This window comes from Phaethon lepturus, unplaced genomic scaffold, assembly GCF_000687285.1.
Source record: "Phaethon lepturus isolate BGI_N335 unplaced genomic scaffold, ASM68728v1 Scaffold17632, whole genome shotgun sequence".
NCBI classification, from domain to species: domain Eukaryota; kingdom Metazoa; phylum Chordata; class Aves; order Phaethontiformes; family Phaethontidae; genus Phaethon; species Phaethon lepturus.
In genome coordinates this window covers 1-15,684 of record NW_010524242.1, presented here as the reverse complement: position 1 = coordinate 15,684, position 15,684 = coordinate 1, and the positions used below count along the sequence as shown (strand labels likewise).

The 15,684-nt window shown below is 40.7% G+C and overlaps 1 protein-coding gene across 1 annotated transcript; it reads left to right on the top strand.

The window, feature by feature from the left end:
* Positions 1–4,366: 4,366 nt before the first annotated feature.
* On the top strand, positions 4,367–11,515 carry EIF2S2 (eukaryotic translation initiation factor 2, subunit 2 beta, 38kDa). The gene is made up of 8 exons (XM_010282387.1): positions 4,367–4,547; positions 5,486–5,589; positions 6,596–6,731; positions 7,536–7,636; positions 8,079–8,227; positions 9,157–9,213; positions 10,216–10,301; positions 11,046–11,515. The coding sequence occupies exons 1-8, from the start codon at positions 4,367–4,369 to the stop codon at positions 11,219–11,221; spliced, it is 990 nt and encodes a 329-aa protein (XP_010280689.1). The 3' UTR covers positions 11,222–11,515.
* The last annotated feature ends 4,169 nt before the right edge of the window (positions 11,516–15,684 follow it).

Here is a 15,684-nt window from a genome sequence, read left to right as displayed (position 1 = left end):
CGGGCTGGGTGGGGGCTGAAGCCTTCCCCGGAGCCTGCCCGGTCTCTGCGCGCTGCGGAGTCCCGCCTGGCCCGCGGCTGTGCGCGGGCTGGCTCTGCGCGTCGTGGGAAGGCCTAACACTCGCCTGGAGTTCCCTGGGTTCTGCCGGCGCCCGCCTCTGGCCGAGGGAGGGCCGGGAGGAAGGCAGACTTCCCTGCCACCCATTCTCCATCGTGTTGCGTGCTCTTCCAGTGATATTTGGCGTTTAGTTAGTTTACTTAACCGCTCTCTCTTTCTGAAGCTTTAATAATCTTATCTTTCAAACCTGAGAGCTAAATAGCTATATCTTAACAAATGATAGCGTCAGGTTTTCCAGATCCCATGGTGTTTGCTTAGGCACACTTCCAGGGAAGTAGATATATCTGTCTCTGAGAAATTTTTCAAGCCTTGTAGATGCTATATATCGGTACCTTTACTAACCTCATTTCAATTGCTCTCGTGGGGAAAAGGAAAGTTTTACATGTAAAAGGTTATAAGCACCCTGATGGATGACTGTGGGAAGTTGCACTGGCAGAATCCATGAGATGGCTGCTTTTGGTCTTGTACCTTCTTTCTGGTGGTGTTTAAAATACCTGTGTGGCTTGTTTCTGTCTGAGCAAAGCCATCACTCTGGCCTTGGAAACAGGCAAGTCATAATTTTTCCTATGTAATAAAAGAGGACTAGTGTAATTACTAATTATGTTAATGGTACCCGAGACTGACTTATTCAGCTACTTTAACATCTCAAATGAATGTACTGGTGTCCCTGGAGCTGCAGGGACTGTTCTAATGTCTAGGTTGTACTCTGGTTCCAGAACTTGGGACCCAGGAACCCTTGCATCAGATGCTTTCTGTCTCATGTGATCATAGGACCATAGAGCAATTCATCTGGAGTTTTCTAGTTTGGATTTAGTTTAAGTGTCAGTAAAATTATTTTTCTTGCATAATGCATTTGTTCTGACATCGAGGTGATATCAGGAATATCTATTATAGTAAAGTTCTATCTCTGGATTGCTTTATGACTGACAGAGAATAAAAATGGTAGCAGGTATCATAGTTGAACTGTCACTGTTAGATCTTCTGGCTAGTGTATGTGTGAGAGTGAGCGAGCACATGTGCCTTCCTGAACTTCTGTGTGTCTGGTTGTTAGGAGCCAAATAGTTTGTATTGATGTTAAGTTGGTGAAACTTTTTAATGATTCGATGAATTTGAGGGGGGTGAAGACACACAAGGACAAATTTCCACCTTAAACTGGTATAGATGGTACAAAACTTTGTTTTGTTGCATTGGACTGTAGCTTAAAATTTTCAGAGCTGTATACAAAATGAAACTCCTTGGTAGAAACATCTACTGTCTGAGTGTTGCACAGGAGTGTGGCACAGCAAAGGCAGCACAGGCCCTATTTATAAGGCGAAGCAGTCCATTAACATCTTTATTAAAAGTCCTACTAGATATATATAATCCTACTAGATATCTGAATGTTCTGCTGACTCTGTAGTTTTATGAAGCTCCAGGAAATCATAGTAGAGAGTGCTGTGTTTTGAGCAGCCATAGGGTTTAGGTGCAGATTGGTCTTAATAATTTTGCACTTCATCATAGACGTCAATTCAGTGTAGTGTAAGAATACCTGAACTAACTTTAACAGTGCAGAGTTGCTATCTGCTTTGTAGACATGCCTGTGTTTATTCAGACTAATGAAATGGGGGTTAATTTGTGACCTCTGTTAGAATCCCCAGCATTTGCCACTGCCACAGCAGTTTAGAGTATTGTTGGCTTCTGTCTTGAGAGTTGCATTTGGACTATGAAGCTTTGATTATTTTGTTTGTTTGTTTTTTCCCCTATGTTCTTTTGCTTGCTTATTTTCTGTAAGTTGTGATTTTTACTGTATAGGCATTTGAAATAAGTAGTAGATATATGAAGCTGGATATGAGAAAGAACTGTGTGGTCTACAGAAGAGAAAACCCTGTGTGGGAATTTGGCTCTGAGAGCAGAAACAGGATGGAAATTTATAACCTTGTCTACACAGGAAAAGCATAGGGTTTGGTGTATTTGGGCTGGGGCAGCCTCTTCAGTAGAGGGCCTGCGTAGAGTTTTTCAGTGCTTAAATGGTGTCATAATGTTTTGACTAATCAGACATACTGAATAGAGAAAAGGAAGGAAGAAATTTCTGCAATGTCTAGCTCAGAAAGGCAAAACACAGAATAGCCTGGCTATCGAGCTGGTTAGTTCATATCGTGATTTGTTAAAGCGCGTGTGACCTAAGACTTCTGCTTAGTTTTCATTGAAGCTCATGATGAACAAAAGAATTCATGCATAGACCTCCTTCTCAGGTTGTGGAACTCCTAGTTTCCTGAGCAGTTAGCATATTGTGACTGGTGTTAGGTTTGCAGAAGCTTGGCTTGACCTGGATGGAGTGGACCTTCAGAGCAGTGCTCTGTTCAAGGCCAGCTACATAGTTTGAATGTTGAAAAAACAATCTCCTGCATCTGGAAGTTGCCCTTGTGCATTAACTTCAGTTCAGCATGCTACTACTGCATTCTGTCTCTTATAGGCACGAGGTATGCTTTATGGTGGTTTGGGATGAAAGATGTCTTTTTCTTCACAAAGAGTGATTTGGTGCAGGTGGGCTGGTTCCTTCTTAGAAATGATTACACCCAGTCTTAAGCGTAATCTTACATTTGCTTAATCATGTGAGAAGATACAAAACTTTCAGAGTCTTGCAAAGCTGCTTCATTGAAATAAGTCATGATCTTGAAAATTTTGTTCCTGTGCTTGTTCCCAAAGCTGTGGACTCTTGCCTATGCAGGCAGCTTTCCTTCTGTTTCAGCAGACTGTGGAGGTTACAAGAGGAAGCCAGCAGACAGCGTAACCGGTTGTGCACATTCTTTGATTACTGTACATGATTCATACGTCTGTCTAAGCATGAGAGGGAAGGCCTCTGACAGAACTGTTTTGAAAGTCTTTCTAAGCGCAATGCATACAACTAAGGACACACTCCGTCAGCTTGAAAGCTTCAAGCTTCAGTGTCCTGACCACCCGTATATGCAATTTACTGCCTTTCAGTAGAGCCTTTATGAAACATGTAAGTTCCACAAAATTGGATGAATGTTGCAAGAATATCATGTGGAGGAGACTGAGAAGTGCGAGGAATAGATTGCTTCATGGGGGGAGGGAAACCCCCAAACTTGCAGGGTGTAACAAAACAGGAAGTTGGAGACCTGCTCCTTTGATGAAGTGGTGGTATTTTCATGAGTGAGGGTATTCATGATGCTGAATTTTAACTGTCTGTGAGAATACTCTTCAATTACTACATAAGAAAAACTGGAGGAAGAGTTTCATTAATTGTCTAAAATTGTTTGATGTATTAAATATATACTGTGGTGTGAAAATACAGCCAGATGTATGTAACAAAACTGGCCAATAGCTATGATGTCAAACTTGCACCTTAAGTGAAAATAGTAAGGGGCATTCCTTAGTTGGAAAACTGAAGAGCTCCTGTGTTAATTATCTCGGGTCTGCAGATGATGAATAGGTTAAAAGTGAGTCTTGGGGTTAGTGCCTTCTTCACAGTCAGACTAGGTGAATTAAGCTTCTTTGCTGGCTAAAGAACTCATTAACATCTTTTAATCACTTGCTGTCTGAACTTCAGTTTCCCACCTATGGGGGAAAAGGATGAGAACTTTGCCACTTCATAATGATTATAGCTGATACAGGTCTTGCTGTATCACCAGCCTCTTCTAGGTTTCTCCCTAGTCCAGAGCATTCTTGTCAAGAGAGTTGGTAAATCTTTCCTTTTAATAAATGTGTAAATTAATGTGTCTCGCAAACGGAAGTGCAAAGCGTAACTCATGTAATCAGCCTCTGTGGTAAAGGTGTGCTTCATTTTTTTCCTATGCTGAGTGGTTCAGTGATTGCTTCACATAGTCTTAGTTCAAAATTTGAGTCCATAATGGACTTAAGATGGAGAAGTAGCTGCTAGCTAGTCTGTCAAAGATTCACAGCTTTAATGTATTTTCAGCTGAACTAATACATAGATGGCAGGAAACTTGGACTATCGTAGGAAAAGTAGCAAAAGCTCTAAACTGTCAAGCAGTCTTCTCCTGTAACTGGTCGCGTAAGTTATGCCTTGGGACAAGATCTGTCATGTTTTTAAAGAAGCCTGTGTAATCACTGTTTTGAGTCAGCTAACTTGTATTACATTGTTACAGATCTAGAAAAATCTGTAGTTGAGATTGAAGCCAAGGAACAGTTTGGGTTACTGAAGGAATGTTGAGAGAAACTTAAAGGTGTTATAAATGCTAAATAGCAGGTGATTATTATGCTGCTAAGGAACTCTTCACTTTTACAGATGATTTTCGATCCCACTATGAGCAAGAAGAAGAAGAAAAAGAAGAAGCCCTTTATGTTGGATGAGGAAGGAGGGGATACACAAGCAGAAGAGACTCAGCAATCAGAAACAAAAGAAGTTGAACCAGAGCCAACAGAAGACAAAGATGTTGAAGCAGATGAAGAAGACAGCAGGAAGAAAGGTAACGTGAATCTACGTAGATAAACTCTCAAACGTAGTCCTTCGGTATTTTGAGACTACAAGCCCCACTTCAAAAATTTGGCATCGCAGGGTATAATGCTGGGGCCCTAGTTTGTTTAGAGGCCTATGAGCAATACTCTGCTGCCTGCTTGGAGGGCGTATTTCCCTCCTGCTTGAAGTCACATTCACAGACATTCAGCAAGCTACCAGTGCCTTACGTAAATTCCACTTTCCTGACCAAACACACTTTTGTGTGAGGCAATGAAAAGAGAATCCCTGAAATAGTTAGCATGAAGTTTTAAATCTTCCACATGCAGTTGTTGCAATGAATCCACAATTATGGCTCTCTTTTATTTGAACAATTAAGCAATAGCGTGAATAACAGAAATATGTTTTAAAGGGTTTCTAGTTTTTGACAACTGTGAATGGGATAACTAAAGTGTTCATTGGAATCCTTCAGGAAATAAGCTTGTGATTGTGTATATAACCTTGCTTTTTAAATTGAGGCCAATGCCGTTTCAAGATGACCTGATTCAGGGAATGCTGTTAACTTCAATCCAGTTTGTTGATAAAATTGGCTCCTGCAGTAGACCAAAGAAGCTATAACTTCTTCCTACAGTTTTCTTCTCTTTTTTTTTCAAACATCTCTACTATAATGACAGAAGTGGCTAGTTTCTCTCGTACAGCAGAAAGAAAGATTAAGCACTTAAAAAATAAGAAAATGCAGTTCAAAGATGCAGAAACTGTAAAATGGTATTGAGGTGGCTGGAGGTAGAGGGGAATGAACTCTTTAAAACCTGAAGGGTACCTGTAGAGGCTACAGATCATTGCTTATGTCTTACTGTAATGTTTTGAAGATTTGGATGTAAATTAGAAACCTTAATGTCTAAACTGTTTCTACAGTTACACTTCTTTTGGAAATCTTATTTTCTTTTTTAGATGCAACAGATGACCTGGATGATTTGAACTTCTTCAATCAAAAGAAAAAGAAGAAAAAAACAAAAAAGATATTTGATATAGATGAAGCAGAAGAAGGTGTAAAGGTTTGTTAATGTAACTAGACCATCTTATCTATGGCTGAAAACTTTCTTGCTTTCATTGTCTCAGGATTTGAAGTGCAGGAGTTGTTTCAAGTTTGTCATTGTGTCTTATTGCAGTTAATAATGAAACTTAGGTTTCACCGTGTCTTTCATATATAGTAGGTTCTGTTGAACATGTTGTTCCTGCAGGGCTTTTTACCCAGAAGTGAAAAAAAATCCAACTGATTGCACGATGAGCAAGTAATTCTGTAATCTGTAGTAAGGGCTCACTAGCATCAAGGTTAATTGTCATTTGGGTGAGAGAGGTCAACGGGCTGTTAGAAGCCACCCACAGAAGAGTCCTCTAAAGGCCAGCCCTTCAAATAAAGGGTATATATCTGCTAAGAAATCTGTTTTTACTCTGGTGTTTTCTTTAGCAATGATTGGCTACTGCTCTGTGTTCCAGGCGATGTACAAGATATTTTTACTCTTCTCAAGTTTTATTCCAAGTGGCGTTTCTGTATCACGTGTCAGTGTAACTGGTAAGCCCAGAGAGCAAGAGGACAGAGAAATGTTATGTGTAAACCTCTTATTCAGATTCTGCCTTTTGGCGAAGAAAATGTCCCTCTCATCTGCCCCAGACAGGCAAACTCTCTGTTCTCCACATGTGCAGAATTGTGATGGTAAAATTGGACTGGCTGCAGGTAGCTCAGCTTTGCCTTACCTTGTCTGGCATGTAGGATGTTTTGTTCCCTCATGCCTTAAAATGGCTGATGCCTTTAGGTAAGTATAGTATGACCTTGTTCTTGACCAGCCAGAAGTTAGACCAGAAGATAAAAATCTAGCCCTACTTCATGATAGTAGTGCAGTGCTCTCTTCAACATACTTTAGTTCTGTTCTTACCTGTTACATTTCAGGATTGTGGTGACTATTACTAGTATTCATCTAGTATAGTGTGCTTCTAGTATTTCTAATGCTGTGGAGACTTGTGTCTAGTACTGTAAACTGTAGTCTTTTTATTTCTTTGCAGGACTTGAAAATTGAAGGAGATGTGCCAGAGGCAGTAGAACCTGAAGATGACCTTGATATCATGCTGGGCAATAAAAAGAAGAAGAAGAAGAATGTGAAGTTTCCAGATGAAGATGAGATAATGGAGAAGGATGAAGGTAAAAGTATAACCTAGCTCAATGAGATGTTGAAAGTGAAATGTAGTCCATTTTATAGGTGAATAAGTTCTGTTCAGGTGCCTTTTTTGTTTCAAAATTAATTTTGTTACCTTTACCACTATATTCTTTATTAGAAAAATGTTCTATAAAAGCACTATATAAATTTGCCGTAGGTGCTGGTGTCCCTTGTAGGCAGAGAATACTTGTGTCTACATGTCGTGGTTTAACCCGGCAGGTAGCTAAAACAACCACATAGCTGTTTGCTCACCTCTGCCCTGCCCAAGTGGGATGGGGGAGAGAATCAGGAAAAAAAAAATAAAGGTAGAACCTGTGGGTTGAGGTAAAGACAGTTTAATAGGATGGTGGGGAGTGATAAAAGAAAATACCACCCGCTGACCGACGCCCAGCTAGTTCCTGAGCCGCAGCCCCTCCACAGCCAACTCCCCCAGTTTATATACTGGGCGTGACATCGTATGCTATGGAATATCCCTCTGGCCAGCCTGGGTAGTCCCCTCCAGCTCCCCGTGCACCCCCAGCCTCCTCGCCAGCAGGAGAAGCCAGACAGTCCTTGACTGCTCAGCAACAACTGAAAACATCACTGTCTTATCAACATTATTTTCATCCCAAATCCAAAACACAGCACTGTACCAAATATCAGGAATAAAATTAACTCTATCCCAGCCAAAACCAGGACACCACATCTTAGTGGAATCTTTTTTGCTGTACCTTTTAGAAATGGTGTAAGCATGAGGTTCAAGAATGTTTCGTTTCTTCTTAATGAATCCCAAACAACTTTCTTTACAGCTTTTGAGGATGAAGATAGCAAAAAAGATGATGGAATTTCTTTTAGCCTTCAGTCAGGACCTGCGTGGGCAGGTTCAGAAAGGGACTACACATATGATGAGGTAACGTTTAAAAAGACTTTTAAAAAATATGTTCCATGTTAATGTGCATCAGTAGAGCAGGGCCTTATGCTGATATGTCCTGTTTCTAATGTAAAATTAAAGGACTTGTATTCAGAAGCTCATGAACAGAAAAATAACAAAGCACATCTTTTAGCACAGTTAATTTTCCTATAGGGCAGTATTAGTGATAGTTACAACACCTCTGCAAATAGGCTGAGGTACTTGTAGATTATGAAGTAAAACCTTGGGGAAACAGCTTTTATATTTTGCATTTATCAGAACATTTTTTTAAGTGTGTGTCCAAAAGCATATGGGGAAATGCTGATGAGCAAAGACGGTCTAATACTCATTGTGAACGCTGTTTCAAGGTTTTTTTAGAAGTGATGTACTTCATCTGACAAATGCAAGATATTCATGTTGATGTGAATCTCTTTTTTTGCAGTTGCTCAATAGAGTATTTAACATCATGCGGGAAAAAAACCCAGATATGGTAGCTGGAGAAAAACGAAAATTTGTCATGAAGCCTCCACAGGTTGTAAGAGTAGGGACCAAGAAAACATCTTTTGTCAACTTTACAGATATCTGCAAATTGTAAGTTTCCCCTTTGGATTTCCCAGGAATAGCAGATGAATGCACTTTCCTGTGCTGTTGGCTGTTGTGTTGAATGCATGTTCTCTAGCAAAAAACTATGGCAAACCAGAAGTAAAACTGAAAGCTATTTCGGTTGTACTGCTCATTCCTCTACATTTGTCTGTGAGGAGATACTTATGAAGATGATTTATTGAGATAATTTCTTATTTTACACTTAAATTATCAAAATGGTAGGCTTGCTACATGGCCCTCATGGACTGAAACTAAACCTATTGCTTTTGTGAGTTCACTGGCTTCTATCAAGTCTGTAGTTGGGTCACCAGTGATTATTTGTTTGCAAGGCTTGGGCAGAGGGGTGGGGAAAGTTCTTTCTAATTTGAGCTGGCTACAAATGCTATTCTCTTGGTAAATGGTATGGAGTTCAGTAATTTTTTTTCCACTGTTTCCTGCAGTGCTTTCTATGCCTTAATTATTTCTTGGGAAGGCAGTTCTATGCTTTGTGGGCACTTCCGGGAATGCATATCTGATTTGTTTCATAAGTGTGCCAGAAAACAGTCCTGATGAAATCATACTGAGGATCTGGGTAGTATACTAAAGTGAATTTTTAATGGTAGCTAGTAACACTTTTTTCAGGGAACGGCAGAGGGACAGGAGAATAAGAATGGAAAACTCAAATACAGAACTTATTTCCAATAGTTACTGTAATTGTGAGATTGGTTGGGGGGGATGCCGAGGTGGGTGTGTTTTTGTGGACTGTTCAGCTTTCTTGTGTCCTCAGTCACTGGCTGGCTGTACTCTTTGGTGCAGACCCTTTGGCACTGTGCCCTTTTAAACTTGGTTATTTAAGGTTGTTTTAGCCTGCCAGTCCTGTATAAATACCGAATTTCTCTGAAGGGGGAAGGTTAAACATTTCCTTGCTTTATTTTTAGATTACATCGTCAGCCAAAACATCTCCTGGCATTTTTGTTGGCAGAATTGGGCACAAGGTAAGGCTACTGGGCTATGTTTGTGCTTATGCATATAGGAAGCAATGGCAACATAGCTGATGCTGTCTGACCAAAAATAAAATTCTTGGGCTTAGATCTGCGTAGGCTTTTCTTCCTTGCACGTAGATGCTATGCTGGGTGATTGAAGAGATGCCATCTTAGGGAAGTGGTACGGAGGCAAACTATAAGTCCCAGGGAACCGTCTGGATACACGTTTGAATTCCCTTTTGGGAACCTTTCTCAAAGATGCTCTGATAGCAGAGTCGGTTGTCCCAGTCGGTGAGGATGGCTCTGTGGCTGGTATCAACCTAAGGCAGATGATAGATAGCTAGGGAAGAGAGAACGCCTGACTGCCTAATGGCAAGTCTTGTGGGCCTGCAGATAGTTACTCTGTCTAATGCTGCAGTTAAATCCACCTGTCTCAGCATAAAAACAGTGTTGATTTTATATGCATCTTACTGAAGATCTTGTGCTGTGGTGGTGTACTTTCTGGTTGCCTATTAATTTCGCTGTTGTAGACTACAATGTTATGTAGACATAGAGAATCAAGGAGTCTGCAACATGTAGATAACAAATGCCCATTTGATTGGGCTTTGGAGTCTCTTCAGCTTAAACCCAAAAAACACTCAACTTACTACATCAGAATGGCTAGAAGAGGATCTTACTAGTCATATTGCACCTTATTAGGGAGTTGTCTTGGTCACTTCTGTGAGCTAAGCAGGTGTTAATTCTCAATTCTGTAAAGTTGGTCTGATTGGGTAGCTTAACTATGAGGCTGATCTCTGCTGGAGTTTGCTTTTACTGCAGTGAGGGTTATGTTTGGGCAAAACATCCTGTAGGTTTTTAAGTGCCTTCAGAGTTTTGCGTTTTTTTCCACAAAGTAATTCTGGCTTACTCTTGTCTTGAAGAATGCATCGTTACTTTGTTTCATGTTCCTGACTTGTGTTAATGCTTGACATCTTCTGCAAATCCAATACTTACTTAATTTTTCTTTTAAATTAGTGGCTCAATAGATGGTAACAACCAACTTGTAATCAAAGGAAGATTCCAGCAAAAACAGATAGAAAATGTCTTGAGAAGATATATCAGTAAGTATAACTCCCTTTTCCACTACTGATTTCTCCTAGACCCCTTTTGATGACCAGTGGCCCGTGTATGGCCCACGTGTGTGCATGCTGTGGAGATTCTGTGCCAAGAAGGTGCAACTTCACTGCAGCTTTATAATGGAATAATGCAACTACAGGTGGTTCTACCATGCTTATAATAAGCACATAGGTTGTACTCTGTCCTGGCACTAAAACCTACCGAGGAAAACAGTAAGCATTTGAGAATTGCTTATTTTTATCAGACTTTCATTTCTTGGCTTTGATCAGGACTATGAAAAAAATAGTAATTGTTAATTTTAAAGTCTGTTGTACACAGCAAATACATAGTATGTGTGTCATGGCTGGCCAGAGGACTCACAGATTATATGTAACAAAAAATACTGCTTTAGTGCTGTGTCTTCACAAGAGTTGCTGACATCTTGGAATGCTGTTTCAGCAGAGGAAGTTACGGAACGCCAGTGGGTAGTCTAACTGGTTGGTTTTTTTTAAAACACCAGTGTTAGTGCATAATGTACCATATGAAACCTAGTCTTTATTAACCTGGGAACTAGGGGGAATTTTTGGGTTGTCTCAACCTCTGTGGTTTTCACAGTAAGCCACTTCTAAGTTAGTAGATGCATTTGAACAGCCTTTCAAGACAACTGTTGAACTAGAGGCTGAAGAAGTGGTGGCTTGTCTGCTGATAATGCATTATCTTTTAACTGCAACTTAATTCCTTTTCTGCAGAGGAGTATGTCACCTGTCATACATGTCGGTCACCAGACACAATCCTACAGAAGGACACCAGATTATATTTCTTGCAGTGTGAGACCTGCCACTCTCGCTGCTCCGTCGCCAGCATCAAAACTGGTTTCCAGGCTGTCACAGGCAAGAGAGCACAGCTCCGTGCCAAAGCTAACTAGTTTGCTAATCAACACTGGATTTTGCAAAGTGTTCTGGGGAGATATGACTGGACAGGTTTACAATCGGAATGGATTTACCATTGTATTAAAACAAGATTGTAAAAACTACAAGAAATTTGGCTTTTGATTGGTCTGTGAAATCCTTGCAAGATGCAGATCCTCAAGCTGTTCACATACATTTGCTCATTGAATATGTTTTACCAACTGTAAGGAACATGATGGGAAAGGAGGTGCTTTTTAATCCATTCAGACTTCTGTAAAACCCAAGATAAATTAAAGATACTGTAACAGTGAGTGTCTTCGATTTGGATTTTTCCTTCAGGTTCCTCTTTAAACAGCTCATGGGAATGGTTGGCGTGGTGTTCTGCAGATCATGTCACTGAACTATGTCCAAGACCCAGAATAAAGTTTAAGATAAAGGTTATTTTGCTTTTACATAACAAGCTTATTTTTAGTTAAGCTATCATTAAACAGAAACCAGTCACAAAGTCACAGGGATGATATACCAACATGAGAACTGCTCCTGCTTTTATAGCCACATTGACATGGGAATGCATTTTGCACAGGAAGTGGCATCAGGGCATGTTGATACTGCTTAATTAGGCAGGATGTAGCTCTGGGGTAGTTCAGACACCATGTTGATGCTGAATCTTAACATAGAATTGATAAACTGTACTGTAAGCTTTCATAGTGTCATAATACTAAATTTTGCAATTTCTAACAGAGAAATGTTTATATTTCTTAAGTCCTGCACTCTTCATCACTTTAAAAAGAATCTAACTACATGCAGCAAAAAAAAAGTATATAGGTAACATTATATGATGGCTGCAACACACTGTCTTATATAAATCTTGAATTTACAGAAGATACTGCCAAGTAGTTTGAGTTCCAAATTAACACATTATGCTTCTTGATCATAACATGCACTTCTCTCCGCTAGCAGTCGGTATCAGTAATCTCTAGGGGACATGCTTAGTGCTGTCCTAACTAGTTTTTTCTAGTGCTGTAGAAATTTTGTTACAGCTGCCAAGTACAAAGATGCAAACGGGGAGCAAAGTCCCTCTTGAGTACCATGGGAGGCGACAGTTTTCATTGAATCGCCAGAATAGCACAGGGTCAGAATAAGGTGTAGTAGCTCAGGACCCTGAGCACCCATCCCTGCAGATAAGCAGAGTAGCCCCCTCCCCAGAGAAAATGGTGGTCATTCTGAATGCAATTCATCAAATACAGAAGCTGAAGGGTTTCTACCAAGTTTTAATCTTTGTATGTATGAACAAAGTCTTGCTGGGAAGACACTTGCTATTTGAAAACTTGACAGCACTGTAAGGCAAAAAATCAAGGTTTTATGGTTGGTTTCTTAAAAGCATTTTGAATTTAAAGTGAGCTATAACAAATGTTGGATGTATCTTTAAGTGAATAAAGCCAGGATCAGTGCCTCTTGTAACATTATTGTTGTATTCTTGTTTTTTCTCTAGCAAATAGGCATTCTCCTGTTGGAAGTAAAACTTTCTGGAGAAGTGCTAGTTGCCCTTTTTGTTTCAGTGACTTGCTGTTGGGACGCACTGAAATAGCTGAACAACAATGATACTTTCCATTTTTAAATGCTTGCTTTTTCCTGGGTCAAACACCTTTAACATACTTTAAAAAAAAAATACAGTATGGCCTTGAGCTGGTACTGTATCTTAGCGCATTAAGTACAAAGTTTGACTTCAATATATTTGGATCAAAAAGATGAAGTTGTTAAAGGAATAAAAAAGTGGCCAAACCCATCATCTGTCAGCTCTCCTGGCTTACAGGAGAGCTTTATAGGTGTATTTTATGGATGTGTTTTGAGTCTGTGTGTGAAATCCTGAAGGCATCGGTTTTGATGACTAACACTTGAGTGAAACATCTTGAGCTGTAGACTCTAATTCACCTGTGGAATAACCTCCCTGATGCATGAAAAGTCTTCTGTGTCTAGGAGCAGATATTGGTTGATTTTTTTTTTTTTAAAAGCAAACACCTTCTTCCAGTGTACATTCAAAAAGGAGCATAGCCTACCATGAGTGTTGTACGAACATAAATACAAACATAAATGCCTCTTGCTGCTTGTAAGGCTGATGCCAGTTTGAAGTTCAGTGATGTGTTCAGAGGCAAAAAAAGTAGAGTTTTGTACTTCAGCTGAATGTAAGTAAGCAGCTTAAGGATGGGGTTCTTAACAGGGTAAGGTGGTAGCTTTGTTTGCCTTGGGTCTGCATGCAGGTATGTATTTGGAGGCAGAGAGAACTGTGTTTCTCCATGCTTTATTCTGTGAGAGCTGAAAATTGCCTGTATGGTGCTGATGGAGATGTGGGAGCCAAATTCTTTTAGGTACTGAAAGGCTGCAGAGCAGAATGGAATCCCTCTTTGGATGGGCTGGGGAGGAGCCTGGGAGCTAACAAAGAGCACAGTGATGCAGCTGGGTTGCTGCTCTCCATGGCACCTGCCATGCCCAGAGTTCTCTTACACCTTGTCTAAGTAAGCTGTTGCAGGTCTGTTCCTTTCCAGCAGCAAAGATGCAACACGTCTTTCAGCCCAGAACATACAAAGGAAAATCTGAGACTTGTCACTGGAGGTCCTAGGACAACTATACAGAAGTGTTGCTGTCAGCCTGAAGTGTACTGACATCCTTGTAAGAAGAATAATCTCCTTATAACCCACTTTTGCCAGGTAAATGCTTTTATCTCCATTTAAGTAGTTAGGGATTCGAACTCAAATGGTTGGGTGACCTTACTGAGGTTACCAAAGTAACCATTAAAATGCAAACAGATCTGGTTTCCCTGGTTCAGCACAGATACAGTGGAATCATCTGCCTTTGAGGTGGTGTGGTTCTGTTCTGCTGAAAAACTGTTTCCTATTATGAAAATAAGTGAGATTAAACTCTTCATGGAAGCTTCTGACCAGAGCAAGGATTTAATCAAAGCAGTAGTATTTTTATAACCAGAAATGGTGTTAAGAAGGAAAAGCATTTATAAAAAGTGTCCATTGAGACGGGGAGGATTTGTGGTCAGTACTGTGCATGGGTCAACATGCATTCTGTCCTCCAGACATGTACACCACAGCCTAAAATCCCCGGTTTGTGTCAATTGTGGGCCTTCTTGATGGGGAAACTTGGTCACCTAGGATTGTAAGCAAGAAGAAAAAGCAGACTTTCAAAGCTGCTGCTGCTGAAAACAGGACAAGGTTTGTCACAAAAATTGCATGGGCTGTTCTGCTGCAGGCAGGCGAAAGTGGATATAATGGTATCTAGTGGAGGAAGTACAGAAATAGAAACAGCAGGAAAGCTCTGAAAGTCAAGAGAATATGAAGTTGAGTGTGACGCTGACACCTAAGATTCATTAGAACTGTTAATGTTTTAAGTAACATTTCTCCCTCTGTCTGTTCTGCCCCTCTGCTCAGTTTTTTGCCAGAGGTTTATTTCAGATTACCAGACTACTAGAAGAGTGTCCAAGCAAGTGGGAGGCCAAGCTTTGAGAAAGAATTGAAGGCAGATGTTTAACAGAAAACAGAAGCTGCACAAGAATTACCAGTTCAGCTTCAGCCTGTAGGGACAACAAACTGCAAAGCCACACCAGCTTCCAAAATAATTGCTTGCTTTTCTATTTTAAAGTTGTTTTTGCCATAGTAAAGGTTAGTCCCATATTGCCTGAGTAGCAGAATATAATTTTCCGTAGCTTTGCCTCTGACAAGTGGTTGCCCTCACGCTATGTTTGCACCCTGGCTGCTCCAGTGCAAGCTCTTCCCTGAAGCAACCTGTTTGTGGCCCCTGCCAGAGGCAGGACATCACTCTGGATGGATGTGCTGTACCCCTGGGTGCTAAGTCTGGGTTCACTTACCCTGCTTCCGAGCTGTTCTGTTAACTGTTTTGATTTTTCCAGCCACTAAGTTCACTCTTCCCTAGAAACGTGAAGGACTCAAATGATGGGAAAATGGGCAGTTTGGTGTCCCTGGAGGAAAATGGCCAGAACCACCCAGGTTAGAGATTAGTGGTCAGCTATCAGGACAAGCCTGTCCTGATGAAAGCCTCTCTTGGGCCTTTCCAGCACAGATGAAGTGTGCAGGTGATTCCCACAGTGTTTGTGGGGATTGGCCAGGGTTAGGTTGGACCTGTATGGCTCTACCTCGCATTCTGATTTTGGCAGTTAACCTAAGTCAGGCTTGCTGTAGTCCCAGGTGTCTGTCAACCTTGGGAAAACTCTTCCCCAGTGGTTCCAATTTGGGCTAATAGCTAAAAGGATTTTGGATAAACAGTAAAATCCTAGGGCAGAGAAGGGAGCAGTAACTCCATGGGTCCTTTTCTTCAGTATGCCTTCAAATGCAGAGAGCTGATGGAGAAGAAAGAAAGGTTGCTCAGATCCTGATCAGTTGCTTAAATGATCTTGTGACAGGACGAGGAAAAAGGCTTTTGAAGGAAGATATTTGCGGGAGAAGGATGGACTTCACAA

Bases quoted from the DNA above. Each gene is read 5' to 3' on its own strand.
- EIF2S2 (XM_010282387.1), top strand. From the start codon at position 4,367: ATGATTTTCGATCCCACTATGAGCAAGAAGAAGAAGAAAAAGAAGAAG. The intron at 4,548-5,485 runs GTAACGTGAATC...TTTCTTTTTTAG, and splicing joins AGAAGACAGCAGGAAGAAAG to ATGCAACAGATGACCTGGAT. The intron at 8,228-9,156 runs GTAAGTTTCCCC...CTTTATTTTTAG, and splicing joins TTTACAGATATCTGCAAATT to ATTACATCGTCAGCCAAAAC.